Below are 12,911 nucleotides of genomic sequence, written 5' to 3' on the forward strand. Positions count from 1 at the left end.
ATATGCCCTTCCCCCAGGCCATTACCCTCGTTCGCTTGTCAGAGATGGGAATAGCAATTCTCCCCAGAGGATTTCTCTCGTCTGGACTGTAGCTCAAAGAGAAAGTCAAAGGTAATCGGCCTAATAATTGAGCAGGCATCTTGATAGAGCAATGATAGTAATTGGCCTGAAATGCAGGGAAAAGAACAGTGTTTTATTTGGTTCAGAGGTTCTCCCACACATATCTATTATCAGAATGTTCTCCATCAAGAGCAGCCAGGAGCGCCGAAAGCCCCTGTGATAGGAAACAGAAGGAAAAATGTTAGACGGCTGTCAACCAGCGATCACACTAAATACACCTTTGACTCAGGGAAGTCTTTTGATGTGTTTTGGAGAGAAGCAGCCTGCTTTCAGAAATGAGTTTCATCTCAGGGGACCACAGAGGGGCATACTTGAAGCAACAGTGCAGATTTAGTGGAGGCCGCCCTCCGCCTGTGTAAAAACCCCATTTCCTGGGCTTCCTCTCAGCACCTGCCATTGTTTCCTCAAGAAAACCTAAACCAGGCTGACGGAAAGGAAAACTGATAATATCGCCACCGTGATATGTCTTCGAGGATTGCAGAAGGGGGACCAGAAGGGTGGGCTCCTTTTAGAGCTCAGCTGGACCACGTGTAGAAAATGTAGAAATGCTGAGAGAATGCAATGAAAAATACTCTTCACTTTTTGCTTATTTTGGATTCTCCTGCCTTCCTGCATACACACGTGTGCACACACGCACACACACACTCTCTGACAACAGTTTACCAAGGGTCTGCTGTGTAACAAGCATTGAGAATACCTCAGTGAATGATGCAGATCTGGTCTATTCCCCATGGAGCCTGATGGGGGAAGACAGACACATGAAATGGCAACTGCGGGAATTACAGGAACGTAGGGAAAGGGGTCAAAACCCTTCTTAATTGAGGGAAGGTGGGGAAGGAAGATGCTCAGGAGCTAAATATTTTCTAAACTGACATTGAAGGATAAATACCTCAACTGAAGGGCAAGAGAGGCCTTCCAGCCCCACAAAGAGCCCATGCAAAGAGCTCAGTCCTTTTCCATGAGATTCTGGTGGGCAAAGAGCTCCCTCGACCTCTGCTGCTTTATCTTCGAAGATGTTAGGTTTGGGAACAGGGAGCTTTGCGTTCAGAGATGTCAGTTTCCACCAAACCATGCCCAGACCTAGATGCTGGTCTAGAGAGAAGCAATCTCTACCTCACTGTAGGGGTGACTTCTTAAAATGCAAGCTGGACAGTGCCGTTTCTATGTTTAAAGCTATTTGTTCCCATTGGTCGCAGAAGAAATATATATTATATCAGCCTGTATTGTCCATGGCAGTGAAAATTCTATGAGATCAGAGACCTTGCCTGGACACACCTTGCATTCACCAACGCCTACTATAATGCCTTGCATATAATAGGTTTCTAGTTAATAAAGTGAGCCATACATACATCAGGAACTGTGACAGCTCTGAGAGCTCACCCTAATTGTAACCTAACATGTTAGCCTGCTAAAATTTCATAGATATTATCAGAAAACATGAGACTCCTGGGTCAGAGACAAGGGCCTTTATTACTCAGAGCAATGCAATATCCAGATACTAGTAAATGTTCCAGTCCCCCAAGCCCCAGTTCCCACAGGGCAATATCAACAGGGTCAGCTTGTACCTGCACATGCAGTAGATTGTATTACAGAAAAGAAATCCTGGGTTTAGTGCACCTGAGTCTCTCAGAATGGGCAGTGAGCCTACTTGTTCTTTGCTCTAGAGGAAGATACTGTCCTTATTACACTGGCGAGTAAGTAAACCTGTCCTTTGCTCTGGAGGCAGACACCTTATCTGTCTTCCAAGGTGGTTCACTATGCAGACAACCTTGAAAAGATAGTCCAGAACTAAGGCAGTCGGTGCCTCAGCTAACAAGACATTGAGAAACACGAATGGAGGATTGGAGACATGGAGAATTGTCTCCCAAAACCATGTGAAATTGCTGACTTTTGGTCTGCCCAAGCAACTGTTTGGTGATTGAACCTAAAGCTTCTTGAATGAATGAATGCATTATGAGTAGATAGAAATCGGTAGCCACTTGGATGTTTCTCAGCCCACATATAGAGCCAACCTCAAGGAATTTCAGTCTGAAGTGTTAATTGATAAACATTAAAGAAATTGGCCTGATGGAGTCTATGGTCTTTTATCTGATTTTAAAGAAGCAAATACACTCATTGAGTTCTCCTCAGAGTACCAGAAACCAACTACCCCTTGGTTCTGGAAGAAGAGAGCCGAGAAAGGAAACACTGTAGAAAGAAAGCATTATGCAAGGTTTGGTTTTTCAGTCCAAAGTGGGAGTAAATGGGAAATTTCACCACTCTCAGGTTACTCCATTAGGAGCCATCTGACTTTATAGTCTTTCATGCAGCATCACCAAGTCAATGACCCCAACTCCCCAAGGGCTTTGTAAAGGTCACAGCCTGGGCAGAGTGGCTTGCATTTTTCTTTTCATCATCTTAGTAATTTGGAACCTGAGATTCTAAACGTGTTTATTTTAATTTAAGGCAAAAAAATTAGGATAATAGTAATTTTAAAAGAATATGCCTGTGTCTGTGTAGACCCAAATCAACATGAAAAAGTCCCTAAATGATCCCTTTGAAGTGATGACTTGAGAGTACACAGAGAAAGGTAAATCATGTAATAGGATGGCTATGCTGGTTAGAACAAATGGGAACTAATTGATTTTCATGAAAAATAAGATGTAAAAAAAGGTAAACATAAAAGAACTTTTGTACAAGCTAAAACCTACTACTTAATGCACCCCAAATCGTGCCTCCATCGGCCAGTCTTACACATTTGGATTTTTCTTTCCTTAAAGCAAGAATTTTTTTCTACTCTACAAACCTGAGATCAGGAACATCCACTGTCATTTGGAGACTCATCCCCTGTACCCGAGGCTAAAGGCTGATATCCCACATGTCAAACCAAATCTCAGACTGAGAGTCAGATACTGGAGGGGCTTGGCAGGGAGGGGCTGGCATTCATGATGTTTTAAACTTGTCAACATTCGGACATGGGAAATTTCATATTTAAAAGCCAAACAAGTCATTTCTTTTGAAAAAGCAGAAGTTGCAGCAGTACGAAACCCTGCATCTCTGCCTGGGTGCTCGTCAAATAGAGAGTGGTGGTTACTTCCTCACGTTATCCAAGTTGCACTGGTCCCCTTAACTCCCCAGGCCCTCCGCTCACTCACACTCCTGCCAGTCCCCTGTGGGTCTTGGAGGTTTACTCCCACTGCTCTTCAGAAATGGCAGGCAGTTGATGATGAAATTGCTTCATCAGGGGCGCCTGGTGGCTCAGTTGGTTGAGCGAGTGCCTTCGGCTCCGGTCATGATCCTGGAGTCCCAGGATCGAGTCCCGCATCGGGCTCCCTGCTCAGCAGGGAGTCTGCTTCTCCCTCTGACCCTCCCCCGTCTCATGCTCTCTCTCTCTATCTCATTCTCTCTCTCAAATAAATAAATAAAATCTAAAAAAAAGAAGAAATTGCTTCATCAACAGGCAGAAGAAAAGGTAGTTGCTGAGTTTCTCTCTTTTTCAGATTCAGTGCAGGACTGTCCACGTAACTGCCACGGGAATGGTGAATGCGTGTCCGGACTGTGTCACTGCTTCCCAGGATTTCTAGGAGCAGACTGTGCTAAAGGTACTTGCCACAACTTCCAGGCTATGGCTGGAAAACAAAACCTAGGCTTCTTGGTGGGAGTGGGGGGGGGCAGCGAGCGAGGGTGCACCAAAGCAGCCTCCCCCCAAAATTCCACTGGGACAATTGTAAACTCATGCATGCTAGAAGGCCTAACCCTTGAGCCAAGAGCCGCCTTTAATATATGACAAGTAGCCAATATACCTATAGGAGCATGGAGGTTATCCTTGGCACCGAGGTGTGCTGAGAAGAAAGATTTGCTAAAAATGAGATGGTTGGATTTCCTGTAAAAGCAAAAGTGAATTACCATCACTCCTTTCTTATAATCATTAAATTCTATGTAATGGAAGATTAAGCATCTCAGGGTTAGTAAATTTCATTCATTCTGGCCAGCTACACTCTTAATCTAGGAAGCGCTATTTATCTTGGTGGAATCGGTTTTAAATTGTATTATTAATTTATCTACACTCCTTTGCATAGAATTGCTGGGGCCCTGGGATTCTTGGGGGAAAGGTAATATAAGAGAAAATGACTCTCACAAGAACAGGGACTTAGGGGCTGCATATCTAGCTTGCAAGAGACCTTGAGCATAACCTTCAAGGGGGTCTATCAGAGGCAAGCGTAGTGGAGAACAGAGCTTCTCACACTTTTTAGATACACTGTGCACACGCATACACACGCACGTGTATGTTCTAGGTAAATACAACTATAAAATTAAAATTAAACTTTCACAAAACTATACTTCTCTTTACTCCATAATTCTTTCTCTATTCTACTCTATTTCATTAAAAAAAAAAAAACAGTGAAAACCAACTACCCTGATTCCTCACCCACCAGGAGGTCACACCCCGGTCTGAGAAGCAGTGAGGGAGAGGTTCAGGGCCCTTGCTGAGGAGCCAGACATTCCTGCGTTGAACCCCAGCTCTGCCACTTGAGGGCCTGTGTGACCTTGAGCAAAGGATCTAACACGTCTGAGTCTCTGTTTCCTCTTCTGGAAAAGTTGGGGGTTCCTTCACACATCCATTGTGAGGATGAGATGAGGTAAACACACCCAAAGCTCTTAGCAGAACATGTTGTGATCCCTCAAAGGGTTCATATTTACCATTTTTATTTATGGATATGACATTATATTTATTTACATATTTATATAATATTTTTATGTGCTCGCCTTTAAAAGACCATCCTGTTTTGATGCTCTGAGAGAGGCAATTATTAACAAAGCTACTCTGTAAATGCTGAATAGTGCCACCCCTTTTTCCCATGCTCGCCACAGTTGCTGGGGAAAACTGTATTTCAGATATTCACAGTATTTCAAAGATGGGTGATCCCCAACTTTCGGAGTGCAGACTGCTGAGGGAATGGGACTTCCTCGTGCATGAAGTTCTGGATTTGGTTGTGCGTGTGTGCGTGCATGAGACTAATTCCTAAATGACGCCACCTACCGACATATCCTCTATCACGAAATAATGCAAACGTTTTGGTAAACTCATCAGATACAAAAGGAAAAGAGAGCTAGGGGCCACCAGACTGTCACCTCTGCACACTCTCCGCACACTCTAATGGCATGTGGACACCTGACCAAGTAGACCATGGAGGCTGGAGCTCCTACCCTTGAGTGCTTTGCTCAGTCAGGCTCTGAGGCACCGTGATGGGGGGCAGGTGGATGACACAGTGCATCCCTGTGCTGAGCACCGTTCCTGGTGAATGCTATAAAGGAGGGAAAACCTCAATATCGTTTGAATGGCCTTTCTTGCGTTATCTAATTTTCCTAGGAGCAAAGGCATCAATGAGAGGAAGGACGGAATGGTCCTTTCACATGTGGCTGCAAATGGGCTGAACCCGCCACTGCATGGCCTGTGAGCTGCAAATGTATATTAACACTGACACACATCGATGTATTATTAATCCTAAAAAGCATGTGTGCTCTGGCAGCACATCCAGTTACTGGCCTTTCAGCCCTAAGTACCTCAGCCATTTAAGAACTCCTCGCTCTAAATCCATTTGCAGATGGGCGTCCATTCTGCATTATGGATCTGTAATGGGGTGTGCATTTAGCTGCTTAAAAGGACTCTCGGTGTGTGTTTTGCATTCACCACCTGAACTGTGGCTGGGTGCACGCTCCAAGTGTGCATTAGCCATGGTATATAATTGATCCTAACGAAACAAATATCGAGCGGCTGTTAAGAGTAGTTACTCCTGCATACTCAGGAGCTGTTCCTGAAATCAGCCTTTGAACTTGTATATTTTAATTTAGCTCTTGATGCCTACAGTGGACAAAATTGAAGTATTTATTATTTTTTTTTAAAGATTTTATTTATTTATTTGAGACAGAGAATGAGATAGAGCATGAGAGGGTCAGAGGGAGAAGCAGACTCCCTGCCGAGCAGGGAGCCCGATGTGGGACTCGATCCCGGGACTCCAGGATCATGACCTGAGCCGAAGGCAGTCGCCCAACCAACTGAGCCACCCAGGCGCCCAAAATTGAAGTATTTAAAGAATAAAATTGTTTTCTCCTTGTCTCCCTATTTATTCCTGGAAAATTTGCCTTAAGAGCGTTAGAAGTACACTGCCTCTGTGCCCTAAAGATACTTCTTCCTTAGTATTTTTGAAATGGACGCAGTTTGAGCTCTTTCATTAACAACAATATTGGGAAATATTCCAAGCCTTTCTTTCCTGAACTCTTTCGTGTACCGCCTTTATGATTTTTGCCAAATTCATGGGCCACCTATATTATTAATTATCGAACATATTTCTTTAAGTCAACTCACTATGTTTGGGTTTTTTAAGATTTTATTTATTATTTATTTGACAGAGTGAGCATGCGCCCAAGCTAACACAAGCAGGGGGGAGAGGCCGAGGGAGAGGGAGAAGCAGGCTCCCCGCTGAGCAGGGAGCCTGGGGGCCCAATCCCAGGACCCTGGGGCCATGACCGGAGCTGAAGGCAGACGCTTAATGGACTGAGCCACCCAGCGCCCCTCACTACGTTTACACAGATAAATTTCTTCTAAAAGGAAGAATGTCAAAATCCAAAATTTTTTAAAAAGAGAAAAGTTATCAATTGCAATAAGTAGGAGATGTTAGTGCCACCTTTGACCTATCAAGAGAGGAATATTTTCACAGTCATGAGCATTCAAGCCAAGTCAGCTTCTCACACACTTTTTCACATCAAGAATCCCAAAAGTGGACCTGAGCCCATGTGCACCAGCCTGGCTTCGAGAGAGACTCAAGCCTTGAACATCTCATTTTCTAAATATTAGCTCCTGAGAGTAACAAAAATCGCTAACTACACCTGTGTGATGAAGTGAGCAACCAGAAAAAATAGGCACACAGCTTTAACGGTACGAGCTTCAAGTGAGTAAATGTAATGATAAGCACCTGAGTACCTTGTGAGTTAAGCCTCCACTTTAGATTGTTTTTAAATAACAACTAATAGTTATTAAGTATTAAACATCTACCAGGCATTGCAGGAAGTACTTAAAACATACCATCTTATCCTTTCTCATATCAATAATATGAAATAAATCCTATTTTAACTACCCCCGCCATGTTTTAAGGTTTTTTTATATTGAAATCCTTTCACACTTGTAGACAGGTTGCAAAAATAGCACATAGAGCTCCCGTACAGAATTCTCCTAATGTCAGCATTTTAAATTATCATGGTTCAGTCACTGAAACGAGGAAATTAACACTGAAGCAATGCTCTTGACTAATTTACAGACTTTTGTTTTTTTCCAATTTGCCCCTTTTTTTTTTCTGGTCCAGACCCCACATTGTATTTAGTTGTCATGTCTCCTTTGTCCCCTCCAATCTATGAAGGGTTCTCAGTCTTTTCCTTGTGTTTCATGACCTCAATCATTTTGAAGAGTACTGGTCAGGCGTTTTTTAGTATGTCCCTCGATGCGGGTTTGTCTGATGTTTTCTCGAGATGAGGCTGACGTTGTACATTTTTAGCAAGATGCCGTGCCCTCGTCGGTGAATCTTATCAAAGACGCACCTCTGGTTTTTAATCAGAAAAAAATTAGAATGTGGTTACGTGTGAGTGTGCGTGTGTGTGTGTGTACGTGTGCGTGTACCTTCCCACCAGAGCTGTGAGGCTCTACCCCATTGGTCCTGCACAGTTTGTCAGTGGCTATGACAGATTGCCACCCACAAACAGCTTATGAGCCCATGAAGCTCCGAAGTGTGCGCAGGAGGTAAGTGGAGCCGACAGGGTGAGGCAATCATGCTCGCAAGCGCAGAGGAGAGACATCTGGCCCTGAGTCTCCTGCCACGCAGACCGGCACATGCCATCTCCCAGCTGTGGCCCATGATCGCTTCTCTTCTTTCTTGATAAAAGCCTTAGGAGGGCCCAAGTCCCAAGTCCTCGCTCAACACAAACTCCCGTTTGCTGTGTTCCCCCCTGACGGCTGTGCCCAGGATGCCTCCAGTCCTGCCAGAGGAGAGATTTGCCATTAGCAAGTGGAATTCCCATCACATCCGAGCAACCAGCTATGTGTCCAAGTGACAGAAATACGGATTTACTCTCTTGACCTCACACTGCGCCTCCCGTGCCCTCAGATGTGCGGTGCAGACAGCGGCTCCTTGTCTTCTTAGAAACCTGCCAGTCTGCATCAGGCATCTGAAGACAGCCTTGCAGTGAATGGAGGAATCAGTCAGCATGAATTTGCAGAGCATTCATTCCACAGCCCCCACCGAGCTGGGGCCCTGAGGGGCTCAGAAGTCAAAATGGAACCGACCCTCACATCAAAAGAATGTGTAAGGGTTCTAACACATTGTTCCAAGTCAGTTGAGGGGACAGAACTCACTCGTGCATCCAACAAAGGCTTATTATGTGCTTGCTATGAGTCAGGTACTGCACTAAGCGCCAGAAATACAACGATGAGCAAGCAGGCCAGGGCCCTGCCTTCTGAGAGCTTCCAGTTGGCTGGATGCACAGGATCAGCGAGTGTGAAGTGCACATGTTAAGTCTTAAATGAGTGATGTGGACTTTGAATGGCATAGACATTATTTCTTTGAAGATTTTATTTATTTATTTGAAAGAGAGAGAGCGAGCGTATGTAAGGGCAATTTGAAATGACAGCCCCTGCCACTCACAGCTGTCAGGGGAGGCCCAGAAATGCCACCACCACGGGAACAAAAAGCCTTCTCTCTGGCAGTTGGTCTCAGTTCCTACCCAGCTTCTGTGGAGGCTTGAGAAAAGAGAACAGGCATCTTGCCATTTTTCTCCTGTTCACTGGCAAATGTCCCCACTACCCAGTCCCTCCTGGGGTTCCAACACTCGAGTCAAACTCATCCTCATCCTCATCCTCATCCGTCATTGCTGACATTTATTGTGTTCCTACTCCGCGCCAACCACTGTACTAAGCAACCGCATAGTTATCTCATTTAACCATCGGTAGCCCTATTTTACGTACGGCTACTATATCCCCTTTTACAGATGAGGAAAATGAAGCACAGAGAGGTTAGATAACTTGCTGAAGGTCGCTCAGCTAGCAAGTGGTATTGTTGGGATTCAAACCAGGCAGTCTGGCCCAGGCTCTTAATACTCGACCATGAAATTCGCCTTGAGAGATTTGAGGCATGAGGAAGATGTGCTTTGCAAGCAGTTTGTGTGGTGGTTGCACACTAGGATTTGGGTTTGAACCCAAGAAAGCTCTATAGGAGAGGAGACTGGAGTTTACTTAGTAGAAAGTGGCGGAGCCTGCGTTCCAATCAGTCCATCTGACTTAGGAGCCTGCTGCTCAAGCCACTCTCCTCCCAGCTCCCAGAGATATTCCATCACCTCCCTCATCACGTCATTTGCCAAGTCCTGTTTCATCAACCTCCACCATGCTCTGCTCCGTTTCTCCTCTCTACCTTCCCAGTCACTGCCCTGTGCATGTGGCCACCGGCCTCTCTCTGATGGCATTCCCCCTTTCCACAACCTCCAGCATTTGTACTACTCTCTTCAAACACCTTCAGGAGCCAGGTGCTTCCCACAGTGGCTACCAAACTTTGGTTTGCAGACATTCACGTGAGGAAATTGTTACAAATGCATATTCCCAGGCTCGTCCCCCCCATGCCAGCCAATTCTGAATCCATAGGACTAGGCTGGGGCTCAGCATGTGCATTTTTAACAAGCCTCCCAGGGGGCTCTGATGCAGGTTGCCAAGGACCATATTCTGAGAATAAAGAACATTCTTAAAGTGACATTCAAGGTCTTTCATGATTTAAGCTCCTTTTGCACTATTATCTCCTACTAAAGCCCATACACCATAAAGCGTCATAGCCCTGCTTCTTCCTCTTGGCTCATGCAGCTTCTTCAGCTGGAATGTTCTCATCAATCCCAACCTTTCCTATCAAACTGCTGCTCACAGGTCCCCACCTCCCTGAAACACCCCTAGACAGGACCCTGCAGTCACACAGGTCTTGGCAACATCTTGGCAGTGACCCTTCCTTCATGCTGTGCCAGGTTCTAGCTGGGCGATTCCCTCGGTTTCTCCTGCTAGATCACAAGTTTCTAGCCGTCCTCTTTATCACACCTCCTCGCACCCAGTTTGGTACCCAGGAAGCAGTGTGTGGTCTCTAAATGTTCGGTGACTTGCATTTAGGGGATAAGACTTGTAAAGATAACATTGCCAGAAAATGTGCAAGAACCAAATGAGTGCTAGAGAACAGGGTTCTAATTTATCAGATTAATCATGCAGTGATGAATCAGCCAACTTTGAGGCACAAATTTAAATGAAGGCAAGGAGGGAGGAAGGAAGAGGAGGAGTGAAAAAAGAAAGAAAAAAAAGAGAGTTGACATTGATCCCGCATTTTATATACATTATCTCAGAAGAGCACAGTGATTAAAAACAAAAGCAAGAATTTGAATTTGCTAGGATTGAAGCCGTGCTCCTCCAGTTAGCTGGACCCATTTTTAGGGGTCAAAGATAACCTCCATGAGCCTTGGTTTTCTCATCTGTAAAATGGAGGCAAACAATAATACTACCTGTCGCATTGCTGTGAGGACTAAAAAGTAAATTCATGTCAAGTGTGTAGAACCGTGCTTAGCATGTATCAAATTCTCCATAAATATTAGCTAGTATTTGTCTTCATGAGTCTTTGAAATCACTGTTATTATCCTTATTTCACAGGAGAAACAGAAACTTAAGGAAAGTAAGCTACTTGCCCAAGGTCACATAGCAGGGCCAGATTTTGAGGCCGTGTCTGGCTGACTCTTGGCCTTATAGCCCTAATGCCCACACAGTATAGAGGCTTCGTAGGAAGATCCCCCAAAAGGGGGACAGCGACAACTCCCAAAGCCCACATGGGCAGCTCAGGCTGTCTGACTGTCCTAGCTGGGCACTGCCTCGTAACCTGCTTTCCCGTTAGTCGCTCCCCTTAGCGGACTTCTGCATTCAGGAAAGGAATGACAAGCCCCTTATCCCCTCCCTGTTGGTGGAGGGGTCCTCCCCACCGCCCCAGAAACACCTCCCACAGAACTTTCTTGGCACAGAAGCCCCCTCCTCCTTCTTCAGCTGGCCTCACCTGTCAGTGAAAGACACTCGGGCCACACCGGTCCTCCCCGGAACAAGCACGGATGCACCCTGTGTGTTGTTCCTTCAAACACTCTGTCTTGCACACCTGTCTCCCTCCACTCCCCCCAGCTCCCCTGACAATCCCCATTAATGCACAAGGGGCAGGGGCCATGGTGGCTGCCACAGCACATCGTGGTTTGGTGGCTGAATCCCACCTCTCCTCTGTCCCACCCCTGACCTGAGAAAATGTACAGGAATTCCTTGGCAGCAAGGGCCCAGGACAGGGGGCTTAAAGTAGATGCACTTGGAAAACACTTTGTACAAAGGGACTGAGGCATTATGCCAAGGGTTTTATATGATTATCTCATTTCATCTCTACAACATAACGATAACATCGTTATCGTCCCCATTTCCCAGCTAAGGAAACTGAGGCTCAGAGAAGGTAAGGCACTTGCCCAGGTACGGCATTAGAACCATACTCATCAGAATCACCTGTTAATACACAGCTTGCTGCGCTCCCGCCAGAGTTTCTGATTCAGTTAGTAAGTAGGTCTGGGGTACTAGCCTCAGCCTGGGGAGCTTGTTAAATATCCAAACCCTCAGGCCTGATGAATCAGAATCATCTTCTGATTCCAGCCCTTCTGAATCAGAATCTGCATTCTTATGGGATCCCCAGAAGACTCTTGTGCCATTCAAGTCTGAGTCTAGATAACATTGCCCTTGAACTCTGCTGAGACACCCCAAAGAGAGTTGTGACCAGAAGCAGCAACGTCACTTTGACCCCCACCCCGGCTCCCCGGCTCATGCAGGAGGAGGAGGCCCGCCTCCAGCATGTAGAAGTTGCATTCCCCATTATGTAGTGGCCTCCTGTGAGTCCATGCCCACAGCCTCCAAAACTGGCTATTCATGTTTCCCGTGCTTACTGTATTACCAAACAAATCACTTCTCGGGGCTTAAATCAGTCAGCCCTCCCCCCAAGTTAAATTGCTTTGGAGACTAAAAAGGTTTTTTTTTTTTTTTTTCCCTTTGTGACTAGATAAGTTGCCAAGAGGCCTTAGGAAACAGAGTGCCTAGCTAACCCTGGGGGAACTTGCTGTCGACATGATGCACAGAGTAGGAGAAGTAGTAGGTTTTAGGAAAAGTAGTAGGGTTTTCAGCTACCATTCATCTCCTAGGTTTTAGTGGCCCTTCTGTATTAGTAAATAAACCAGTGTTAAGAGAGGAAGTTGGCTGGGATGGGTGACATGAAAGAGGGTGCTTTACCCTTACCTGTCCCTTTATAATGGGATGAGTCAGAATAATTTTCTCCTAATAAAAATAATAAAATCCATTTATAGATTTCTTATTATTTGCCAGGCACTGTACATAGCACTTTATAGACATTATCTTGTTTCACCCTCTTAAAAACACAATGAGGTAGGTACTCCTGAATTCTTGTCCCATTTTAAAGATAAGGAAATCAAGGCTAAAAATAGCATCTATTGTCACACAGTGAGTAAAAATGAAGGGAAATTCAGGCTAACTCCTAAGCCTACACTAAGTCTGGCACTGCTCTACCAGCTGGGGAGACAGCAGTAAATAAATAGACCCTCTAGGTCTTCTGGAATCTTCCGTGCTTGTAGATAACAAGACAACGATAATTTGCAGACGAGTCTCATTGCTTGAACTGCAATAAGTGAAAAGCTACTTCATTTCTGGACTTGAACTGCAG

General features: G+C 45.3%; 1 protein-coding gene across 1 annotated transcript in view; it reads left to right on the forward strand.

The window, feature by feature from the left end:
- TENM2 (teneurin transmembrane protein 2) overlaps positions 1-12,911 on the forward strand; it is a 1,103,161-nt gene that overhangs the window by 928,591 nt on the left and 161,659 nt on the right. Inside the window, exon 10 of the mRNA XM_081826284.1 lies at positions 3,600-3,701. Within this exon, the coding sequence (XP_081682410.1) occupies positions 3,600-3,701 (102 nt within the window). The remainder of the gene's footprint in view (positions 1-3,599; positions 3,702-12,911) is intronic.

The sequence above is a fragment of the Leptonychotes weddellii genome, chromosome 7, assembly GCF_054177405.1.
Source record: "Leptonychotes weddellii isolate Sample4059 chromosome 7, ASM5417740v2, whole genome shotgun sequence".
NCBI classification, from domain to species: domain Eukaryota; kingdom Metazoa; phylum Chordata; class Mammalia; order Carnivora; family Phocidae; genus Leptonychotes; species Leptonychotes weddellii.